Source organism: Parasteatoda tepidariorum, chromosome 11, assembly GCF_982258835.1.
Source record: "Parasteatoda tepidariorum strain Cologne lab strain chromosome 11, Ptep-v5.0, whole genome shotgun sequence".
Lineage (NCBI taxonomy): Eukaryota > Metazoa > Arthropoda > Arachnida > Araneae > Theridiidae > Parasteatoda > Parasteatoda tepidariorum.
The window spans coordinates 9,071,013-9,095,875 of record NC_141765.1 but is presented as its reverse complement, the minus strand read 5'-3'; the positions used below and the strand labels follow the sequence as shown (position 1 = coordinate 9,095,875).

The 24,863-nt window shown below is 30.8% G+C and overlaps 1 protein-coding gene across 1 annotated transcript in view; it reads right to left on the bottom strand.

Moving 5' to 3' along the window:
* The window catches only part of LOC107437473 (MAM and LDL-receptor class A domain-containing protein 1), a 75,081-nt gene that overhangs the window by 48,756 nt on the left and 1,462 nt on the right, over window positions 1-24,863 (bottom strand). Inside the window, exons 2-5 of the mRNA XM_016049487.4 lie at window positions 9,107-9,442; window positions 8,982-9,015; window positions 3,390-3,566; window positions 198-580 (exon numbers count right to left, since the gene is read on the bottom strand). Coding sequence (XP_015904973.1) covers window positions 198-580; window positions 3,390-3,566; window positions 8,982-9,015; window positions 9,107-9,262 — 750 coding nt within the window. The 5' untranslated portion in view covers window positions 9,263-9,442. The remainder of the gene's footprint in view (window positions 1-197; window positions 581-3,389; window positions 3,567-8,981; window positions 9,016-9,106; window positions 9,443-24,863) is intronic.

The following is a 24,863-nucleotide window of genomic DNA, read 5'->3' as shown; positions in this document are numbered from 1 at the left end:
AACGTGAAGATCCTAACATTAGACCAAAAGTTATTTGGAATGCCGATTTTTTTTTCGCACTGTACATTATGAATAATTATATTAGTTGCTTTGCGAATCTAAAATTGTATGCAATCTGAAAATTGCAAAAAAAAAAAACAAAAAAAAACAGAGTGGTATGAATCGAAATAATCATTATGGAAAGATATTTTTATTACCAAATGATTTCCATCATAAGTATATGCTACTTCTCCTTTGGTCCAACTTCCTTCTACTCCTTCTCTGATTTCCCACAATGACGCATTTTCAGCAGTTTCCATGTCTTTTAGATGAATTATGAGTCTATCAGCACTTAAGCCTTCCATGATGTAAAAGAAACTAAGGCAATAACCCATTGGTCCTGTTTTACTGAGATTCCTACTTATAAATAATGCACTATCAATGACCCCAAAGTCATCATCTGGATCTACAGAAGATCCTCCTGCTCCTTGGGGTAATGGTCGAGCTCCACCTACCACTTGATGGTCTTGTTTCACTATTGTTGGCACCACTGGTAGATGACTATCTTCTTGAAACGATGTTTCGTAAAATACATAACCACCTAAACAGTTTGGGAAAAAATTTATTTAAAATTGCTTGTTTAATTTTGTAAACTTTTCAATGCTCATTTATATTCTGTTTATTCTTTCAGACATTTTAGCATTAGATGAAGTCAATTTTTAATGTTCCCTTTAAATTCCAGTCAGTGGCATTATTAAAAGGACATTATAGCGTTCGAACAAATTCTGTTCCACCTCCTTTGATACACTGTTAGAAATTTCTCGATGAAAATGGTTAAATAGCAATTTATTTAATTGGAATTTTACCATATTAAACCAAAGAGTCAAATAACCATAAAAAAAAGCTGATATTCAAACTGTTAAGTATGAGAAAAAATATTTATTGATTGTTTTTATCTTATATGATTTAACAAGAGGAATTCTACCCGCGCAAATTAGGCTCACGTAATAAAGCCGTTTTGTAATATATATACTGTAGCAATGTGTTAAATGCATACATATTAAATTATCTGATAATGCAGTCTACGCAAAATTAAAAGTTCCTAAATTTTTGATGTAACTACGCCATGGTTCCCACTTTTTCATAACAATAAATATTGCTTTTAAAAATATTTGTCATCAAAATTTTTTCCCCATTAATATATCATAAGAACCATCTTCACTTTTTTAAGATGCAGTTGGCCCATTTTTATTCCGCGCATTCAAAGAAAAGAGTTAATATTAACTTTGCCGATTTTCATTTTGTTTGATTTATTTGTTTGTTTTTATTTATTTATTTTTCTGATGTAATGAACGCCGGTTTTTTTGTTCTTCTTCAGATTATATTTTCCGAGATATTCAACAATTACAAAACATTTTAGTAATCCTGCACATACTAAGTATATTTTCGTACCAGCTATTAACTTTATTTGGTTTATTAAAGTTTATTCCTTTTTAAATTTATGATTTATTACAGTTTGAATTATTATTTTGAAGTATTTATATTAAATAAATGTATGAATTCATAAAGGTAAAAAAAGGAAATTTGTAGCAGATAAATATTTTTTACGTTTTTAATAAAATTACTGAAGTTCATCGATATTAGTTTTTAAAATAATATTAATAATTTTTTGCAAAATCAAATAAATATGTAATTTAGTAAAATTTTATAATTTGTATAAATTTCTTTAAAATGGTACTAAATGTTACTACAGTCAAACCCCGCTATAGTGAGCACGGTTTATAGTGAACTCCCGAATATAGTGAACGAAATGTTATTAGTTGTTTTGCTATACACGTATAATGTTACTTTTTGTGGATATAGTGAACCAAAAAAGTGCGGAAGTTGGACATAATGAACTTTTTTCTGTCTTCGACTGATTTTTTTCTTCATTTTTTTGGTAATAATATACCTATACCGATTTTTAAAACCATATATAGAGGGGAATGTAGCGATAAGCATTTTCTCTTCTTTGCCTCTTTTATCTCACTTTCCCATCCCTAAACAAACCAAGCAGATGTTTCCAACCCAGGCAGATGATGAACCTGTAAGGCGTCAGTGGGATCAATATGCATTTTCTGTCAGAGGGAATGAGTCATTATTGGTCAAAGGGTTGGCATTAATATGTGTTGATAATGCCCTGATTTCAACTCCTTTTTGCTCTCAGTTCAGTTCAAAAAAGCCTGCAGACAAGTTTCTCAAATTTAACTATGGCGATCAGTAAACGTAAGACGATCTTCATTGATGATAAAATGGGCATAATCAGAAAAATTGAAAATGGATGCAATCCAGCTGATATTTGCAGAGAATATAAACTATCCAAATCTGCAGTTTGTAACATATGGAAAAATAGGCAGTTTATAATTTCTGCTCAGGAAAAAAATTTAGTTGCCAGAAAAAAGTTGAGAAAAGCAGATCACAGGGATGTTGAAGAAACATTACTGAAGTGGTCCAGCATTAGAAGAAGCCACAATCTTCCAGTATCTAAACAAATGTCGACGAATTTGCTAAGCAATTTTATGAGACAACTTTTAAGTGCTAAAATGGCAGGTTAGACAGGTTTAAAAAGCGGAATAACAGAAATTCAGGAAAAATTATCTGAGAGTCGGAAAGTGTTTCCATATCTGATGTTGAGGATTGCTCATCAGCTAGAGATTTTTTTTTTTTTTTTTTTTTTTTGTACGCAAGACGGAGAGTTATCAAAAAATAACACATGTTTTTGCTACTAGACAATACTTTTCAGTCATTTATTTGGATAATGTGTAATAAAAGGGAGGAGTTAAGGAACCATTAGCTAAATTGCCTGCGTAACGGATATAGTGAACTCCCGGTTACAGTGAACCGAAATGTCAGTCCCTTGAAGGTTCACTATAGCGGGGTTTGACTGTATTTTATTGGTATGCTATTTCTTCAAAACAAGTCTTCAAAACAAACTATTTTAATATTAAAACGCCTTAAAAGGTTAAATAAACCATTTTATAGTTTAATTTATTGCAAATGAACCAGTTTATTTCTTTAAAAGGAAAGTACAATCCTGAGATTGGTTTCAAACAATTCGAAGTCTAAATCAGCCAACATTTTTACAATAACTTTTAGCTACTTTTTTGCATAAATTTAATTATAGCTGCGTGAAGTTGAACATTTGATGAAACTTTCCTCAAGCGAGACTGAACTAGTAGCCAATTAATGAGAAACTAATTAAAAAGCAACCAACATTTGGGCTATTCTAGACAACCAAAATTTTTGATGCAGACTGCCGCTACTTGATGTTAAAGGTCATATACTATCTACAAGCAAAAACATGCTAAATTCATTCTTACTAGCATTTTATAGAATTATTCATTTATGAGAATGAAGATTTTAACACTAACCTTGTCTGTCAGAGGTTGTATGATCAGCTCGTGGCCCTCCAATCCAAGCTGACAGTTCTCCCATTCCTAATCGCCATCGACTTCGAATAGTGGTGACTGCAGGTATGAGCCAAGTACACATGTCTAAATTTGGTCCTCCAACTCCAAAGTCACAAGGATCAGGAGGTTCTTCAGGCACTGTAATACGTTCGAAACGAAGTTCTTGCACATTTTGTACCAGAGAAGAACACATTACCTTACCCACCCAATCAAGGGTGGTCATAGAGCCAAGAACTTTAGTTGTGAACCGAGTGCTGCAGCACTCCCAGCGATCACACCCTGAGAAATTATTAACTCTTCAATCACGCCGAAATTAAGGATGTTAGTAGTTAAGATAAAGGGTGCTTCCCAGTCTGTATTGCGGCTCCAGAAGGAAATGTGCAACCAATATCCGTCAAAACTGAGTGAAATAAGATGCTTTACTTAGAAAAATGGAGATCAGCATAAATCTCCTTTTTTGATTTCCTACTACATCTCTAAAACAATTAGGCTAAAAATGTTTTTTTTTGCGCGGATAAAAAAGGTGTTAGTAAAATGAAAGCTGAGAGTGCATGCAGTGCATATTAGAACCAAAACTTTGAAAGAAATAAAATTTTAGGCGAAAATTTGACTCTCTTTTTTTTTTTTTTTTTTTTTGTGAAGTTACTGTGTATGTAATCAGAATAATTTGATAATAAAAAGGGTAAATATGGGAAGAGTAGCAATAAAATTCAAAGAGGATAGGGTATACTTTAAAGACTTAAATTTTTTTTTTTTTAAAAGTGGAATGAAGCCCAAATGAACGTCTAGAAATATTTCGGTTCTATAAACAAAAATCTTTCTCAGTATCTAAACTTCAAATGATGGTAGAGAAGTAAAGCGACAAACACGTGCAAAGTGGTTTAACCAGTAGAGAAAGAGAAACAATTTTTCAGAAGATAATAATAAAAAGAAGGTGAAGGCGGGAACCCTAGGATGCAACAAATTAAATTAGAATAGACTTCCAATTGCTGGTAACCTAAAAAGATCGTTAAGTAAATTATTAAAACTTTTCAATGTATAGAATGACTCCCAAAAATAAAGTTCGGTAGATGGAGAGTACTCTCCAATGATTTAAGCTGAAGAAAACTGAAACCTTAAATTAGAATTCTTTAATTCTCATTGGCTTCGCAGTCAGGAGCGGTTAGCGCTCCTGACTGCGAAGCCAATGACCGCGGGTTCGATTCCCGCTCTGGGCATGGGTGTTTCTCTCTCTTGTGTTGTCCTCTGTTGTGTGTGATGTGGTCCACCCTGTGAACGGGTTTGTGGCAGTGTGGCATGGGCAATGTTACTCGCCTCCGTGACTCTGGTTCACAGGTGCCCACTGAGTAACGCGAAATGAATAACACTTCTGGCATCTTCTAAGGCGAAACGAATAAAGTTCAGTGCCTGCAATTCAAAAAAAGAGAAGAAAAAAAAAAAGAATTCTAAGCTATGTGAAGCGAGGGATGATCAGTTAATGTTCTGAGTTTTTGACGGCAGATTTGATTTTATTCAACTCTCTCTCACACACACATTAACGCTTGCATCTTTAGGTAATATTCTATCTAGACCTTCATCAATTAATTTTTGATATTCCTCTGGATATTTCACTTTGTCTAAAACTACAACTTGACCTCTTTGTCTGTTAAGTAATAACAATTTCCGAGTTAGATTTCAAAGATTATAATTTAGAAAGAGCAATATTGTCAATATTTTTGGTTGAAGGTCTAAAATTCAAATTAACAGTATTAGCAATAAAATTTGAAGTTTATTCTTATTGAGGGGAACTGAGAACACTGAATTTAAAATCTCTCTCAATGGGAGCAATCAACTTGAGTATTAAGGATCGGGAGGGTGCCGTTTAAACTTCGGTAATTATTCCGAATCATCTGAAGTATTTTCTTACACCTACAAATTAACACTGTGCTATGTTTTACGCATTATCTAAAGCTCATAAAGCTGATACTTCTTTTAGACTTATTGTTTCTTGTATGGCACCGCTTCCTGTTAATTAACTAAGCATTTTGTTTTAATTTTGTCCTCATTTTCTAGTATGAATTAATTTACTGTCAGAAACTCGTATGATTTTGTTAATGAGCTTCATACGTTCAAATCTAATGAAAACGGTCTCTTTTGATGTAAAATCCATATTCACTAACGTTGCCGTTAATGCCTTAATTGCCTTATAAAGATATTACAAGTTCCACTTTAGCCAAGTTTAAATTTATGAACTAGTGAATCTTATTCGCATTTGTTTTGAACAGTCCATCTTCACTTTTAATGATAAATTGTATCAAATGATTGATGACTTAGCTATGGGTAATTCTCTCAGCCCCTTCTTAAGTGACCTGTATATGAACTACTTTGAAGTGAAACTATTTGATTTATTAAAGTTCCCTTTTTATAAGCGATATGTCGACGATTGTTTCACATTGATGGAAAATTCTGACATTAATCATGTTCTCAATATTATGAATTCTATAGATCTTTTCATAAAATTCAAATTTGAACAGGAAAATAAGTGTTTACTTTTCTTAGACGTTTATTACTTGTAAGAAATGTTTTTTTTTTTTTTTTTCAAATTTTTTTTTTATTTTTTTATTTATTTATTTATTTATAAATAACCTTCGTTGAGCAGCCCCCCCCAATTTTTTGGGTGTACGACTACTAATGTTCAACTCCATAGCCTTGTAATTTTAAACCCAATCCAGAAGACAATGGATCAAGTATTTGGAGAAATTTGTAATTTGTCTTCGTGAAGGACTTTTTGATGGGACTAACCCGCATTTACGTTACATGGAGAGGAAGACCACGAGAACCTCCCACGGTTGGCCTGACGGCAAGGGGACTCTAACCCAGGATCCGTCTACCACTGAGGATATTTCATGTCAGCACTGTGTTTGGTGCGAGCCGGATGCGGAATTCGTATCGACCTGCCATCGCCGAGACCGAACCTCGGTTCACCTCATTGGGAGGCGAACGCTCTATCCCCTGAGCCATCGCGGCTCTGTAATGGATGGTTGACCATGCAAAGCTAAGAGCAGAAGCGTCGTAAAACCTTCGGGTTACTACATCCTACTGCTTTTTATGCTTTAACTTGGAAAAATGCACCATCCAATATTATTATACTTGTAGTCTTTGCAATTTAACGCATTCTTCCAACCCAACTTCCAGCGAAACAAACAACAAATGAATTAGGAAGATTCCCCAAACTTGCTATAATGCTGCCCAAAAAATAACAAACGGCACTATTTTACCCAAATACAGCTAAATAAGGGATAGCACTCAAAAAATGGCTAAGCTTACATTTCTTTTATGCTGTGATATTAATTTTGTAAAATTTCTTTTAGGCTCACGACCTGATAGAATTTACAAATTACAAGAAACTCTTATGAATGGTAAAACTAAGCGAAAATTTAAACAAAAATCATATTAATAAAATTTCCTGGAATATTAAGCCTGTTCACACATCGCCTCGTAAGCATTACATAAACGGATAGATACACCGAAAGTTTTCTGAATTTTTTCTGGTTTTAGGAAACATTTATTGTTTACATTCAGTCAACCATCCATTGCGATATATTTCTCCTCAATGTTTACCAGAAACCACCCTAAATTACTCCTCTAAGGAAACCACCTGCGATTTCACCCCCCCCCCTCAAAACTTTCATCCTATCCCGCTAACCAAAAATTACGCTCACTTGTTTACCGCACTTCGAAAATTTGTTGAAATATTTATCTTCTCAATGAAGAGGTCTTTAAGCTATCGTTGCAGACCGCGGTTCTTCTACTATTATTGATTCCATCTTCAGAAAATTAATCTCGCAATCTTACCAAACTCTTGAGTTCAAACTTTAAAAATTTGATTGCTATTACCCGAAAATCAGTCCCCAAATTGCAAAACTTTTGAATTTTTTTCCCCTGTAAATAAATTCAATTTCAACAGCCTTAAAGACCCTATTACTGATAATAACAGCTAAAGTATTTATCAAATTTTGAGTCAATGTGGTTTAGCGTATATTAGAAAAACTAAACGTACCCTTAAGATTCGACTTGAAGAACACAAAAGATATGTCAAATATTAGGATATTAACCGATCTTCCGTCGCTCTACATAGTTGGAATTCTAATTATAGGTTTAAGTTTCTTCTTCTGCTATAATCAATCAACAATGCTCTTCATCTACCGAACTTGATTTTTTGGAGTTATTCCATGTTTTGAAAATTCTAATTATTTATTTAATGATCTTTCTGATATCCCACCGTTTTCCAATAAGTGGAAGTCTATTTTAATTTAATCTATAGCACTGTGAGGTTCCCGCCAAAACTTCTCACACCAGCTTCTTATCTTTACCATCATTTGGTGTCTCGACACTGAAGTAGGTTCTTGTTTATAAAATCGTAATTATAGTATGTCCAATTTTTTACAGTCATTTGTGTTATATTCACACTTTATTCCTTTTTTTAATCATTTATTTTGTTTCAGTAGTAATAAGAGTATTAGTAAATATGTCATTGTTTTTATTATTAAGAACAGACAATATAATATACATCAATAAGAATTTATATTAACTACAAACTAGTTTATGAAAAGTTAATTAGGTTTTTTTCTTCGTATTTTACTGTCAATAAATTTGCAATCAATAAATGAAGAAAATAAAAAAATTGAAATTATTCAGATTCACGCATGCTAATGAAGTATATAGTTATGATTACATGTTTATTAAAGATAAAGATTTTTTTACATATAATTATTTCATATTTTTTTTATTGTTGTCTTAATACAAATTGGAATCTCTTTATTATTATCTTTCATTGTCTTAATAATTCATTATTTTTGTAATCACAAACTCTTCAATGAATTCATTTGAGGATTTAATTTATAATTTTTTGAAGTCCGCAAATTATTTGAATGTTCGAAAATATTTTTCTCTTTTTATAATTTCCTTGATAATTTTAAGTTGAAAACAACAATTTTCAACAGTGGAGCTCTGAAAGTAAAAATAAAAGGAAATATAATGATAAACTACCCTTTCAAAACTGTTCAAGACAGCATTTTGGGTGAAGATTTTCACATAGGCGATGAAATGTTTATGTGCGCTCTATCATTAAATGTAAAACATAAGGTATTATTATTTAATACAATATCTTTTTAAAAAGTTACAATACATCACATTTTACTTGTAATTAATTGAGTCTATATCCATAAATTAACGGGATGTTATTATTTCGTGTAATTAATTAATTCAAAGAATTTATCCTTTTTAATCATTTAAAATCGAGTCATTTAAAAAGTATAAAGAATGTAAAAACAATTTATTTTTCAAAGTTTAATGTACGTCTGATTTTGTTAAAATTATTGAATAACTTTTATTCTAATCTGCAAACTCAATTCTAAAATTGTCAGAAATGAGCTAAGCAGACAATACAATGGTTTTTAAAAATTAGTTTTAGATAAAAATAAAATTGAGTTAAATGATAAAAAAATTAATCATGATAGCTGTAAATGGTATTAAAATTAGTTATAATAGCTATAAGAGGCAACCATCACCTACCATCTGCATCAAATTCTTGTCTCTTTATTCTAGTCTGTAATAAAAAGAGATATATTCATATTTTTGGTAAAAACCGAATGTCTAATTTTATAAAAGGAAATGTACAATAGAAAATGTTTCATTACCAATAAATGTTGAATAGGTAAAACTGCAGATTTTTCCTGAATAGCATATTTTTGGTACGTTGAAGGAATCATTGTTAAATTGTGTATTAAAACTCCATCTACAAAACTTAGAATAAAAAATATACCAGCTGTTGATAGTATCTTACTAATCAGCATATCCTTAGGGTTATTAATGTATTGGAGTAAATATTTTAAATATTGAAATATTTTGACGAAATCAAGGTATCAAGAAATATTTAGTATTGATAAATATTTCTTTATTGCATGCTTTTAAAAGTTTACTATTTCCTGAAAATAGTTTTCGTGTAGAAAGGTTCCAAAACCATCAAATCGTACCTAAAGGAGAAAAAAAAACATTTAGCAACAAATGTCAATGTAATGAGAAACATATTAATCTAGTAACCTAATTAAATATTAAAATAAGTTGGAACAATGAATAAAAATGAATAATAAATAGAATTATATTTTTTTTTGGAATTTTATAAAGATATTTAAAAGGTCTGGAAAAAAAAACGAAAATTTTTTATTTGAAATCAAAGCAGATGAATTTGCTTTTTCATTTTCTTGAGAACAGTCGTCTTACATCAAGAGTGATTAGTAATGATAGAATATCAACCATGTTCAAAAATGAAAGAACCTCAGTAGTGTTTAGAAATAAGAGAATGTTATAAGCATTCAAATGTGAGAGATATATCAACAGTGTTGGAAGAGATGGGATACTATTGTCACTCAAAAATTATGGAATATTAAGATACCTCAAATCTGAGAGAATATCAAGATTACAGAAACGAGAGAATATACCCAACAGTGTTCAGAAATTAAGAAATGCATATAAACAGTGTTTAGAGAGAAGAGAATATCTATAATGTGTAGAAAAGAGAGACTAGCAATGTTCGAAATGACAAAGACGGAGAACTTCATTTAAAAATATTCAGTTGTTCTTGTCTTTACTATCGTTCTCAGTATTGATAGAATATCAACGGTTTCCAGAAATGAATGAATCACATCAGTGTTTAGATATGAAAGAATGGCGTTAGTGTTTAGAAATGAGAAAATGTTATCAGTACTCAGAAATGAGAGAATATCAACATTTTTAAAAAACTATGGGATATAAATATCATTGAAAATTAAAAAATAAAAGATCGCTCATAATGGAAAGAATATAGAGGTTACATATGTGTTGTTATGTATTATTTCAGTACATATTAAATAAATGAGCAGGATCTAGCATCTCGCAAACACATTTAATAACAACTTAGCGAGATACACAAACACAAACTGAAACTAAACATAAATGTAAACTGAAACTAAAACTAAACAGTTAACACACAGTTACAGTTAATCTGGCTGATGCCACATCTCCCCCCTTTAAAGATTTAGTCTATTGGGAGCTTTCACAATTCTTCCAGAGCGAGTCACAACAGTTTTTGGAGATACATCCTTCTTCTGAGTTAACACTGTAGGATCTGGATCCGTTATTTCTGGTAAGCTCCTTCTGTTATCTCTTTCTGAAAGAGCTTCCTCTAAATCATCGTTTAGTGGTGGAATCTGTAGTTTAGATCCTGGAATCAAATGTTTCCTATTCCGTCGAAGCACTTGTTTGCCTTCTTTAACAAAGTATGACCTTGGTGATTCAGCTTTTCTCTGTACAGTTCCAACAGCCTTCCTATCAGTTATCCATATCTTGTCACCCGGATGTATTGGTTTCAATTCATGAGCATTGTGCCTCCGATCATAATCCTTTTTCTGTCTTTCTATTCTTTTCTCTTCTTTTTCTTCCAATATCTCCTTCTCTATTAGCTTTGGTTGAAGTAGTGAAATTGCTAAAGGTAAGGTTGACTGTAGTCGACGCCCCATCAACACCTCAGCAGGACTGTAGCCGTTCTTTAAAGGTGTTGTCCGATAACTCAATAAAGCCAAGTAAGGATCTTTAGACTTTTTGAATCTTAATTTAATTATCTTCACTGCTGCTTCAACAAAACCGTTGCTTTGAGGATATCTTGGACTTGAAGTAATGTGCCTAAAACCGTATACTTTTGCAAAGTTTTGAAACTCTGCTGTTCTAGTAACTTCAAACTGTGGTCCATTATCTGATCTTACAACATTTGGAATTCCATGTCTGGCAAAAATTGATTTGCAGTGTAAAATTACTTCTTTTGATGTTAAACTATCCAGTTTTGCCACTTCTGGATAACGTGAGTAAAAATCTGTAACTAATAAATACCATTCTGCATGGAGTTTAAATAAGTCCATAGCTACAATTTCCCATGGTCTCTGAGGAAAACTAGTTGGTTTCAAAGGTTCAGAACAGTTTTTAGCTTCCAGTATACATGAAGGACAGTCCCGAACTAATTCCTCTATTTGTTTACTGATGCCAGGCCAGTATACTGCTGAATTCGCTAAAGCTCGACATTTATTAATTCCCATATGCCCTTCATGGATTTTGCCCAATATTTCTTGTCGTAGCCTATTTGGCACGATTATTCGGTTTCCTCTCATTAACAAGCCATTCTGTATGGATATTTCATATCTTAGAGGCCAAAAGGGTAAACAGGATGGTACTATCTGGTTTTTCTCCGGCCAACCTTGAGAAGCGTAATTGATCAACATATTGCATGCTGAGTCAGTCTCTTGTTCTAGTTTTATCTGGGAAAGTCTCTCTGAAGACATCGGAACAGATTCTAAAACTTGATTGATAAAAGCTTCAACTTCCTCTTCCAATTCCAGATTTGGAGTTTCTTGTTGATGTGGTGCTCTAGATAGTGCATCTGCTACGCAAAGATTTTTCCCAGGAGTGTGGAAAACATCAAAAGAATATCTCATGAGCCTCATTTTGAGACGTTGTAGGCGAGGTGTTAAATCATTCAAAGATTTTCTAGTAAGTATTGGGACAAGAGGTTTATGATCTGTCTCCAAAAGAAACTTGGTACCCATTAGATAATTGGAAAATTTTTCGCATGCCCATGTAAGTGCAAGGGCTTCTTTTTCTATCTGAGCATAACGTTGTTCAGTAGGAGTTAGAGTTCTGGATGCATAAGCTACCACCTTGATTGTAGAATCATGCTTCTGACACAGTGTGGCTCCTAATCCATAAGAAGAAGCATCGGCTGTAACAATTGATTGTTTGTTTGGGTCATAGATGGTAAGTATAGGTTCAGATAACAAAATGTCTTTTAACTTTTTTAGTGCGGTTTCCTGAGGAGAGTTCCAAACAAATTTATTCTTTGTGGATAACATAGAAATCAAAGGCGCCATAATATCTGAAAATCGTGGAATAAATCTTGCTAAATAATTTGCCATTCCAAGTAGCTGTTTCAGTTCAGTTTTGTTTGTTGGGCTTCTGAAATTTTGTATGGCTTTTACTTTGTCCTGATCTAGGTGTATTCCTGAGTCATCAATGACTTGACCAAGATATTTTATAGATTTAACAGAGAAACAGCATTTTTGTTTATTAAGAGTGATTCCCGTTTCTTTCAGACGGATTAAAGTAGATGTTAGACGTTCATCATGCTCTTTTTGATTTGAACCCCAGACGAGTATATCATCCATGTGACATATAATACCAAGAAGACCTTCTAAAGCTTGTGACATTCTACGTTGAAAATGTTCTGGAGCAGATGATATTCCGAATGGTAGACGTAAGAAACGAAATCTGCCAAAGGGTGTGATGAATGTTGTGAGATATGAAGATTCTTCATCAAGAGGAATTTGCCAAAACCCAGAGTTTGCATCTAATTTCGAAAAGATTTTCGCCCCAGCCAAAAGTGATAAATTGTATTCTGTTGTTGGAAGTGGGTGCCATTCTCTTTTGATGCTTCTATTGAGTGTCGTTAAGTCAACACATATTCGCACACTTCCATCTTTTTTTCGTACTAAAACTGCAGGAGAACACCAATCAGTAGGTTTTTCTACCTTCTGAATAACATTTAATTCTTGCATTCTCTGTATTTCTAGTTCAGTTTTCTCCAGAAGAGGTATTGGAATTCGACGTGGAGAAGTTAGAGCATATGGTTTAACATCACTATTAAGTTCAACATGGTAACTTCCTTTCAGTAAGCCAAGTCCTTGAAATAACGAAGGAAATTCATGAAAAGGATTAAAACTTGCAATGTTGAGCACAGACTGAGATTGGATATTGGGACCAAGTCCAAAAAATTTTATGGCAGGTTTTCCTAATAAGCATGTTTGGAGTCCTTCTATAACATAAATTTCTTCTAAGCATTTTTTTCCATTATATTCAACATTTTCAAGCAGTTTTCCCATTAACTTCAAGGGTGTTTTATCGGGGCCAAAAATCACTTTATCTGTACTTTTTAGTTCTGTATGTTTGAGTACTGTGGAGGCAATACTGCTTGGAATAACAGAATAGTCTGCACCACTATCAATTTTAAATTGGATGCATTTTCCTAGTATTTTAACAGGAACAACCCACTCATCTGTGTTTTGTGTACTTCCCACTAGTCCTACAAAACCAGCATCACAAAGTTCATTGACTCTTTTAATAGTAGATAAACAAACATTATCCCAATGTCCTCTTTTCTTGCATTTTCTGCAATTTGAGTCCTTTGCTGGGCAGTTTCTTTTTTCATGTGGCTGTTTACCGCACCATTTGCAATTTTTTCGCTGATAATTAGTCTTCGAATCTTGATATTTACTTTTCGAATCATGAAAATTACTTTTGTCTGCATTAGTTGTTTTATTATATTTCTTCTTTTGACTAATAGCATTAACTGTAGAATTTTCAACTAGTAGTGATTGTTGTTTCTTAACTGATTCCGAAAGACGTACTTTGTCAATTGCAGTTTGCAGGGTAAGTTCAGAATCAAGTTGTAATTTTTCGCTTAAAGTTTGATCTTTAATACCTACAACTATACGGTCACGAAGCAATTCGTCATGTAAATTACCATATTCACACTTGTCAGCAAGAGCATATAAAGCAGTAATAAAATCATTGACAGACTCACCTTCTTTTTGAATTCGCCGATTGAACTGAGCTCGTTCGAATATTATGTTTCGTTTAACAACAAAGTGAGTGTCGAAACTATTCAAAACCTCCTGGAATTTCTTTTTATCCTCTTCCGATATACTGAGCGAAAGAAATATGTCCTCGGCTTTATCACCCATGACGTATATGAGAGCATCCACTTGTTCCTCTTCTGTTTTTGTTATTAGTCCAGAAGCAGTTCGGAAACGTAGAAATCTTTGCTTCCATTTAGGCCATTCCGAGGGAATCGAAAAAGGAAATGATTCTGGCGGCGTTATATGATATGCAGGAGCTGATGTCATGATGTAATTTCAGAATATCGAAGGAGAGTCAAAACTTACTGCGTTAATTTGTTTTCTTTTACCGCTGCCACCATGTGTTGTTATGTATTATTTCAGTACATATTAAATAAATGAGCAGGATCTAGCATCTCGCAAACACATTTAATAACAACTTAGCGAGATACACAAACACAAACTGAAACTAAACATAAATGTAAACTGAAACTAAAACTAAACAGTTAACACACAGTTACAGTTAATCTGGCTGATGCCACAACATAAATAAAACAGTGTTCAGAAATGGGGGAAGCTCAATAGTGTTTAAAATATATAAAATTAGTAACAATACCCAGAAAAGCGAGAATACCAACTAAGTTAAAAAATAATAGGACAACGGAGTACTTCGTTTAAATAATCCCTTGTTGTCTTTTTTTCTGTAGTTCACGAGCGTCTTGGCAATCCTAACTTGAAGCATATTGTCTTCCTAACTAATTACTGCTTAACAATAAATTAAGTACGTATTTGCAATTCGCATTTAGTTTGATGCTGTGTTTAGCTATGTTTTATATTCTTAACGTTTCTATTTAATCGATGATCGCATATTGTCGAAAATCTTTCATACAATATTGATAAATTTTTACTTAAGTGCTCCTTTAAAAAATCAAAAAAAAAAAAAAAAAAAAAATTCTTTAATACCAGTGAACTCTCGCTACTACGATATCCGATACAACAATAACTCCCTCTATTACGATAATGTTCCGTGGTCCCGCCAAACTTGCATATGGATTAATGTTATCTTCCTCTCAATATAACGATATTCTCTGAAGCAGTAAACCTCTGTAAAACGATTTTTTTTTCAAATTTCAACATTATTTTCCATTTTTTTTTACTGGTTTCCAAATAATGTAAAATGCCTTTTTGTCATCTTTTACCATTTTTTTCATCTTTTCTGATAAAAGGGTCACTTCTGGTTATGATCTTTCACCCCACTGTTATTTCTTTGCACATCAGAGAATGGCTTTTGTATTCAAATTTCATTCCCCCACTGTTGAGGTACTTAGACCACCCTAAGAGCTTCATGTTTTAGAATTGCCTCCTTCAGTTCTTAAGAAATCACCATTGTAACATCATGAGTCATAAATGACCACACACATCACAGTAACACCTGCGACCCTGAGAAGGTACTGTTTCTGTAGAAGGTGGGTGGAGCACGTTTATTGAAATTGAGGAGGAGAAAAAAATGCATACTGACCATTGGTCATCGTTCATCACTGTCACTTAATCCCTGATTTAAACTACACTTGGTGTTTTCATGAGCTAGCGCAAATTCTACGATCAGAACTTTTCGCATTTAGTGCTGCTAACATTTTCAGCTTGGTGAGTCTTCAGTGTATTGGATATTTTTTACTAGTGTAATGGCAGGGAGAAAGCAACTTTCATTTCAAGATAAACTTAACGTTATTAAAGATATTGATGATGGAATGAAACAGATTGATGCAGCTAGAAAATACGGATTATCTCAATCTACAGTTGCAACGTTTCTAAAGAAAAGAAAACAGATCGAAGATACTGTAAGTTCAAATTTAATTAATCCAAAGCGTAAACGACTAAAAGTCGCAACTAATGAAAACATTGATGCTGCCGTCTTAAAATGGTTTCAAGAGATGAGAGCAACAAATATCCCGATAAATGGTCCCTTGTTATGCACACAAGCACGTAAATTCGCAGTAATGCTAGGGAACGAAACTTTTAAAGCTAGCAATGGTTGGCTAATGCGTTTTCGGGATCGACATGGAATAACTTTCCAGGAAGTTCACGGAGAGAAAAAATCTGCTCCGATTAACGAAGCAAATGAATGGAAGCAAGAGAAGATGACAGATATTCTTCAAAAGTATAAACCAGAGAACGTTTATAACGCAGATGAAGCTGGGCTGTTTTTTCAACTCCTTCCCGATCGAACATTGGCATTTAAGGGTGAAAAATGTTACGGCGGAAAAAAATCAAAGCAGAGATTGACTGTTCTTCTGTGTGCCAATAGCACAGGGACACACAAGATTCAACCTCTTGTTATCGGCAAATCATTGAAGCCGAGGTGTTTCAAGAATGTGAAAAGTCTTCCAGTGGAATATAAAGCCAATAAAAAAGCTTGGATGACTTCTAAGTTTTTTTCTGAATGGTTGTTGATGTTAGATAAAGAAATGAAAAAGAGGAAGAAAAAAATTGCTTTATTAATTGATAACTGCACCGCTCACACCTCAATTCCAAAACTACACAACGTCGAAATTGTTTATTTCCCGGCCAACTGCACTTCGATTTTGCAGCCACTCGACATGGGCATAATCAAGTGTTTCAAAGGATACTACAGGAAGCGTTTGGTTGAATCGATACTTGTCAACATCGAAAATAAAGTAGAAGATCCTTTTAAAACTGTGAATGTCAAGGAAGCATGTGATATTATTGCTGGTAGTTGGTGGGAGGTAACAGAAAAAACTATTCAAAATTGTTGGAAAAAGGCCGGTTTGTGTGTCTTGGAAGATGAAATTGTTTCTAATAGTGAAGAAAATTCCACAGACAGTGATCTTTCAGATAATCAAGAATTAGTTTTGAATCTTCAAAAATCTTTATCCCAACTTGAGGAAAAAATGGGTAAAACATATGGTGTTAACGTGGAGGACTATTTAACTGCGGATGACGATCTCACAATTTTCGCAGGAGTTAGTGATGAAGAGATTCTCTCTGAAATTACGGATGAAATGGAAAATAATGATGAGGAAGAAGATGGTGATGATGATCCATGTGTATCACAGTCCGTATTGTCACCCCATGAAGCTCTTCAATCCGTAAAATCTCTAAAGACATTTTTCTCAAGTCTTCCATTTACAAATGAAAATCATTTTCGGGCATTGGACTCTATGCATACTTTGTTGGTTGACTTAACAGTCAGAAAAATGAATAAACAAACAAAAATATCTGATTTTTTTCAATAAAAATGTTTTTTTAAGGTAAGTTTACAATCTTATGTTCTGTATTTATATCCATTGTTTTTAATGCTTAACCGTAATAAACACTTTGCAAATTAATTTTTTCGATAAATCTATTTATAGTTAATGAATATATAACATTAAATTTCAAAAAATCTCATTGCGTCCCAGAATTATGTGGGCCCTCGATATAACAATATATCCCTCTACAACAATATTCTTATTTGGTCCGCAAAATATTGTTGTAGCGAGGTTTTACTGTACATTAATATTTCCTTATTTTCAAAAGTGATTAGGCAATATCAATCAAAGAGTTTTATTGTTGAGTTGTATAACTATTTCATAAAAATTAAGCATTTTTTTAAATATTTTATTTTTTTAGTACAATAAAAGAAACAATATAAATTCCCACATTATTACTACAATAAGTTGCAGTATTTGATATATTCTATTCGAAAATAAGTATTATAACCTGTCCTTGCTTATATACAAATACATAATTATGAATTGATTATCAAAGTGATCTTATAACTAATATACTCATTAAATAATTGATTTTACCTAGGTTGCGTGTTTCTTGTTCATAAACACTAATTAAAAAATTACTCAATCTCTTTCAGAAATGCCAGAGAAGTAATTAAAAAAGTTTTGAAACGTGCATCTATAGGTAATTTTAATATTTTTAAAATTATTATTTCTAAATTTTTAAATTTATTATTATAAGACAAAATAGCAGTACGTAAGATTTTGTAAATGCTTTAGATAGAATATAGTAAAAATTCTGTTTTATATGCAATATAGAACTATATCGTAAAAATTCTACTTTGCCGACAATCGCACATCATTAGAAACCTTTTACATAATGTATATAAAATTTTCACGAAAGTAGAAATTTGAAAAATAATTTTAAAAAATCTCGATTCAAGCAATATTTTTATTTTTAAAGTAGATTAGTTAATATTCATCCAAGAGTTTTATTGTTTAGTTGAAAAACTTGTACGCAAATATTTCGGTGTGAATCAATGGATAGCTTTATTTAAAAGACAAGTGCAGCAGCATGTGAAGTTTTGTAAATATTTTTAAGATAATATGATAATTAAGGAAACAATATTGTGAAAATTCTATTTTATCGACGATCACGCATCATCGACAACCTTTTATATAATTTTTATAACATTTTTACTAAAATAAAAATTAAAAAAAAAGCGCTTAAGTACTTTCATTTTTAAAATAGATTAGCTAATATTTATCCAAGAGTTTGATTGTTTAGTTGCATAACTTTTGAGCAAATATTTTGACGCGTTTCAATGGATTACTTCATTTAAAAGACAAGTGTAACAGTATGTAAAGTTTTGCAAATATTTATAAAATAATATGATAATTAAAGAAACAATATTGCGAAAATTCTATTTTATCGACGATCGCGCGTCCTCGAAAACCTTTTATATAATTTTTATAACATTTTCACTAAAATAAAAATCTAAAAAAAAAAGCGCTTAAGTACTTTCATTTTTAAAATAGATTAGCTAATTTTTATCCAAGAGTTTGATTATTTAGTTGCACAGCTTTTGAGCAAATATTTTGACACGTATTAATAGATTACTTTATTTAAAAGACAAGTGTAACAGTATGTAAAGTTTTGCAAATATTTATAAGATTATAATAATTAAAGAAACAATATTGTGAAAATTCTATTATAACGAAGATCGCGCATCATCGAAAACCTTTCATATAATCTTTATAACATTTTCACCAAAATAAAAATTTTAAAAATAAAGAAATCTTAATAAAAGTGATATTTTTAAAATAGATTAGCTAATATTCATCCAAGACTTTTATTGTTTAGCTTAATAACTTTTTCACAAATATTTTAATGCGCAGAAGTATGTAAATTTTTTCAAATATTTTACATAGTGATTTCATAATTAAAGAAATAGTCTAGTGAAAACGAAGTGATGTTTCCTCAAATAGTTAGAGCGAGAAGTCTCGCTGTTAGAGAGATTCTCCAATTGATTATCGTAACTGTTTAAAAATTTATACAGGGTGAACTGCCTTTGTAATCAGCTTGACATGAAAACGCGGTTGTATTCATATTTAATCGATGCAACTGAATATGAAGCAAAGCTATTTCAGCTCCATATTTCCGTATACTGAAGTTAAGCACTAGCAAATAAAAAGAATATCATTACAAAACTAAGATTTTTGCTTTATAGTATTGAAAGTACAGATTTGACATTAGATGATGGTTTTATTTAATAACAAATTATATTGTTTAGAAATCCTTGTAGATCATAAAGTTTCTAATAATGTCAGAAATCTATTTGTTTAAATGAACTAAACTGGATGTAATGACCTATTAATATGCACAGAATTTACATTTTTAGACTTTAAAAAGAAAAAAAATTAGAAAATTTTATTTCCCTTACATAGCTTTATATATTTTTATGAGGTCATATATTTTTTTGTAATAAAATTTATAATTTGAGACATTAATTGTCGGAGGAATATTCTAAAACACCTCAAGGAAAAAATATTTTTTTATAATTTGATATGATAAAGGTCAATTTGTGTTTTTCAAATTTATGACTCTTTATTAAAACGCTTTTTTTATCTCAGTTTTTCCAGAAAAATAATATCTTCTTCACCTCAAAATAATTGAATATATTTAACCAAAATAACAATGATAACATTAACTTTGAATTTCGTCAACAATCTTGCGTAATTTGTATGATTTTGAAAGTTGCTATTTTTTATGTAATTATTAGACAGAACAAAGAGATAAGAATATTTTAGTTATTTCTTATTATATATTGTAAGAGTCTAGTTTGTAATGCCAAAACGCAACCTGATTCAATGGTTTTAAATTTCGTATCAACCTCTAAGAAGGTTCATAAATCTTTTTGTAAAATACTTTACAAATATACTTCCAATCTCAGATTTAAAGCTTCTGATATACAGTGCACAGAAAAATAAATTAATCCCCTGAATAATTTTTGTCCTAATTATCGAATCTTCTCGTACTGGAACTCAATCTTAATGGTTCAAGAAGTGACCTCAAATATGCTGATTAATTAGTGCAGACGATAATTTAAGTTACGAAATCAGACCCAAAAATGCACCTTCTCTGAACAAGCATATATTTTTCGACAGATTTAGATTCATTACCCTCAATATATAGAAGATAGTCGTAATCTGGAAAGTATGGTTCCAAATAGTGTGGTCAGCACAGCGTATCAGGACAGTTTTTTGTTAATTTTACTTTTGCGTATTTCTCCATATCTCAAGAATTTGAATGCGAATCGAAACATTTTTGCACACAATTGTAAAATTCGTTTAGTCGCCGATAATTCGGTGTGAAAAAATTTTTTTTAATAATTACTTATTGTTGTTTTATTTTGAATTGCAAAGTCTATAAATTTTTACATCATTTTAAAGAATGCTATTTTATGAGACAAATTACTAAATTTGAACGAAATTGGTGAAATAGCACTAGAGAAATCAAATTTTAAAGACGTCGTGTACTTAAAATTTGATTTTTCAGAATTTTTCGACAGATTTCTTTCAAATTTAATATTTTACATTTTACAATTATGCTTGCGGCAGACCGTTTTATATTTCTATCGGTAATTTCATAGTTATCTAAATATCACTTAATGTGTTCTAACATTTGTTTTTTAGCTGTTTTAAAATCATAATCAAAATCATCATAAATTGTTTTTAAAAAATTAAAGAAAATGCAGACAGAAACATTTAAATATGTTTTTTTTTAATTATAATAAGTTTTAACATTTATGCAAATAGAAAACTATTATATATTTTTAATCGGGAATTTCAGTTTTTTCAAAATAAAATATTACTTAATGTATACTTGCATTCGTTTTGCCATCATTATGGATATCATAAAATTTTAGAAAAAAAAATTAACAAAAATAAATATTCGAAAAATAAAGGAAGTTTCAAAATTACAATAAGTTTTAACATAATAGCCAAATGCGTTCACAAAACAATTTGATTTTAATATAAATTTTAAAAATCGATTAGAAATGAAATGAATGAAAATGTAGAATGAAAATTGTCTACTTTTTACTGTTTTAAAAGACTTGTAACCCTTTTAAAATGAGGTATTTTAGTAAATTGAGATATTAAAGAAAATTGATGAATGCTTTTTTTTAAAGATATTGATTTTTATTAAGTTAGTTGTCTCTTAAATTATGCATACGTTTATTGAAATGAATGAGAAAATGTTTACAGTCGTTTGCTAATATGATAGATATGCAATTTATTATTAAACATTCTAAAACTATCAGTTATTTTATATAATTGTTAGTAACGAATAGCCACATATAAAACACTGCAACCGAAAATTATTTTAATAACTACATAAACGTATAAAACTGTGTTTCGAGTCCTAAATATAGTATATTATTCTGCCTTATTTGAACAGTGTAGTGGTTCAATTCCACTTTTTTTAAAACGAAATACAAAACAATGGTGTTGGACTTAACTTTCATACAAGTCATCTTATTTTGTTACTGGTACACCTCCAGCTTATTAACAGCTTATTACTGCTGCGAAACAGGGAACCGAAACAGGATAGGAAAAATAATTCAATTATTAGACATTAAAGCATTAAAGGAGCTAGCCCGCTATTCAAATAAGGCCGCCGTTTATTAAAACTATGAATGAAATAGAAAAGTTAAAATAAATTCTAAAATTTAATGTTATACTTACTGATACAGCAGCGTTCAGACATACTATGGAACATCCTAGTCGTCAATCAAAAAGGTAAATGAAAGCGTAATGCTTATTAAATGCAATAGGATCTAAATGCTGCCATTACAATCTAAGTAATCATGCTTGATTTGACAGAAACCACGGAAAATAATTGAATATGCTATTTGTTAATAGAAAATTTGGTCTTTTGCAAAATATATTGCTCTATGCATGAAGAGACACGATTAAAATGTGCTTCGAGTCGCAGAATGGAGCTAATTGAATATTCTGGACTTATGAGCCTGTAGGTCAGTATTATTTATGTAGAACAAGTACTTTATACGTGTGTTAAATATAGCATTTCCACTTAAATAGTAATTGATATCTTTTACGGATATTTGTTTCATAAAATTTTTAAATAGGAAATTTTAATTAAACTATTCATTTTTAGAAAGCATTAGATTTTGCCAAATTGTTATTTAAAACTAAAATATCGAAAAATGAAAATCCCATATTTAAAAAACAATTTAATTAATGTTTCATTGTGATGTTTTTTATTAAAATTATCAATTGCTAAGTATTTAAACTTAATAAGTTCTGTTTTTCTTTTATACCATTTTTCTGATATTGAACACGAGTAACGAGTTTGAAAGAGACATGCATAAAATGTATACTTCTTAGTTATTTAATTTTTTAAGATGTCGAATCAAGATTGAAAATTCAAAAAATTGTTATTGAAAAATATCTATGTTCTAAAGTTTTCATTCTACACTCACAAAAAAAAGTGGTGCAGTAGAAAATTTATTACAATACTATTGAATCTCTCAATATACAATTTTGTGGCAATTTTAATAGAGGATGTAAATTTAACCCTATGTCCAACCAATTTAAACCAAAGAGTTGTGTAATTATAAGGACTAACTTGTACTATGATTCAACTTGTTAACATACTGCTTAAATAAATTTACACGTTATTAATTAAACAAGATCAAAAAATTTTAAAAATGCAGGAAATTTATAAAAGTTTATCAAAAGCATTCAATACGTAGACAACTTTAGCCTACTGATTTTCACCTTATCTATGAACCATCATGTGAGCTAACCATTAAGGTTCAACCGAGATTCGAAGGCTATAAATTGTTTAACTTTCAAAAGTCAAATCTATTCACTCGAAAAGTTATACTTCACTCAATGACACAGCAAATGCAAGAATTTTTTGATTAAAATATAAGCCTGTTTTTTTTATCAGTAGAGGTACAATAATTTTAAGCATTTTTAATGAATTACCAGAAACTAAATAATGTTCTAGTCGTATCTTTATAATTTTATATGTAATTTTCTCAAAAATAAAAGTAAACATTACAAGCATTTTCTAATCTGCGATCGAAAAAAAAGTTTATAAAAGTATTTTGAATTTACATTTAATTAAACACCAAAAGATTTCAGATGCAAGAAAACAGAAAATATAAACGAAATCAGAGTTTATTATATTTAAATAGATAATAGATTTTAATGGATATTTAACGAAGTAACCCAGATAAATTTCTACAATTTCAGTTTCTCATGCATTTTGTGTTTAAGGTCGCTAATCAGAATTTCCGTAAACGTTATTTTCACTGTGATAGTAAATAATCCATAAATCATAAGACTACTAAGGGTAAAAAAAGTATGGCCAAAACTACCAGGTGGTAAAATTTACCGTGTTTTTGGCTTTATGAGAATACCAAGAATGTTTTAAATCCATCGTTGCAAAGATATATTTCAGAAATGTAAATGCATGTTTCAATTAATGATCGGAGAGAGTATTAAGAAATAAACAAAAATGCATCGAAAACTTTTAATTTATTTTGTACTTTACATAACTAATGGATATAAAAAATGAATTTCATAATTCAATTGGTCATTCCTACTAAGCAAGAACTATGAATAATAGAACTATTCCAGAAACCAAAAAGAGAATACTTATCAAAGGTAGAAATATTTTTCCCCATTTATCAGACCTCAGTTGATTGGTTTAGGTTTAACCTTTGATGGTAACCGTTACCACAATGTATGACCATTTCAATTATAAAGTAGTACAAATGATTGGTTTGACCATTTATTAGCAAGTCGGAAGTGCTAAAAAATAATAACTCAACTATAAAAATAGCTATAGTTTGGTCACTATTATTTGTTTCTTGTAATTATTCGTCACGAATTCAATGTTTCGTACAAAATAATCAATATTAAAAAGTATGATTTTAAAATGTATCCGTAATTGTAAAAAAAAGCGTTATGAAGATTAAAACTGAAGCTTACTATCTTCAGTTTGTATAAAAGAACTATTTTAACTGCTTCAAAAGTGTCCGATATATTTTTCTATGTTGTTCTATGATTTATTTGATACTCATTATTTGACTGTAAGATCCATACAGAAATAGAACCAGATAAAAATAATACATCTTTATTACAATTATAAATTGACCACGAAATTAAACAAAGACATGTAAATACAACATTTAATTACACTATTAACTGAAAATACTTTTGATTAGTAAAAGCGGGATTTAAAGTATTTGTTTCAGTCATTTGATACGGCTTTATGATACAATCAAACGTCATGCAAATTAGCTTAATTTAAGGACAACTGAGCCTCTTACTAATGTTATGAAGAAGTATGTTTTGGACATTGTTTTTCATTTTTTTAGTCCCACTTGTCATAATATCTTTTATTTGTTTGATTTCATCAAATAATTATACATTTCCCACAGTATAAGGTTTTAAAAGTTCTTGTACTCCTTGTGGAGTTGTCCTCTTTT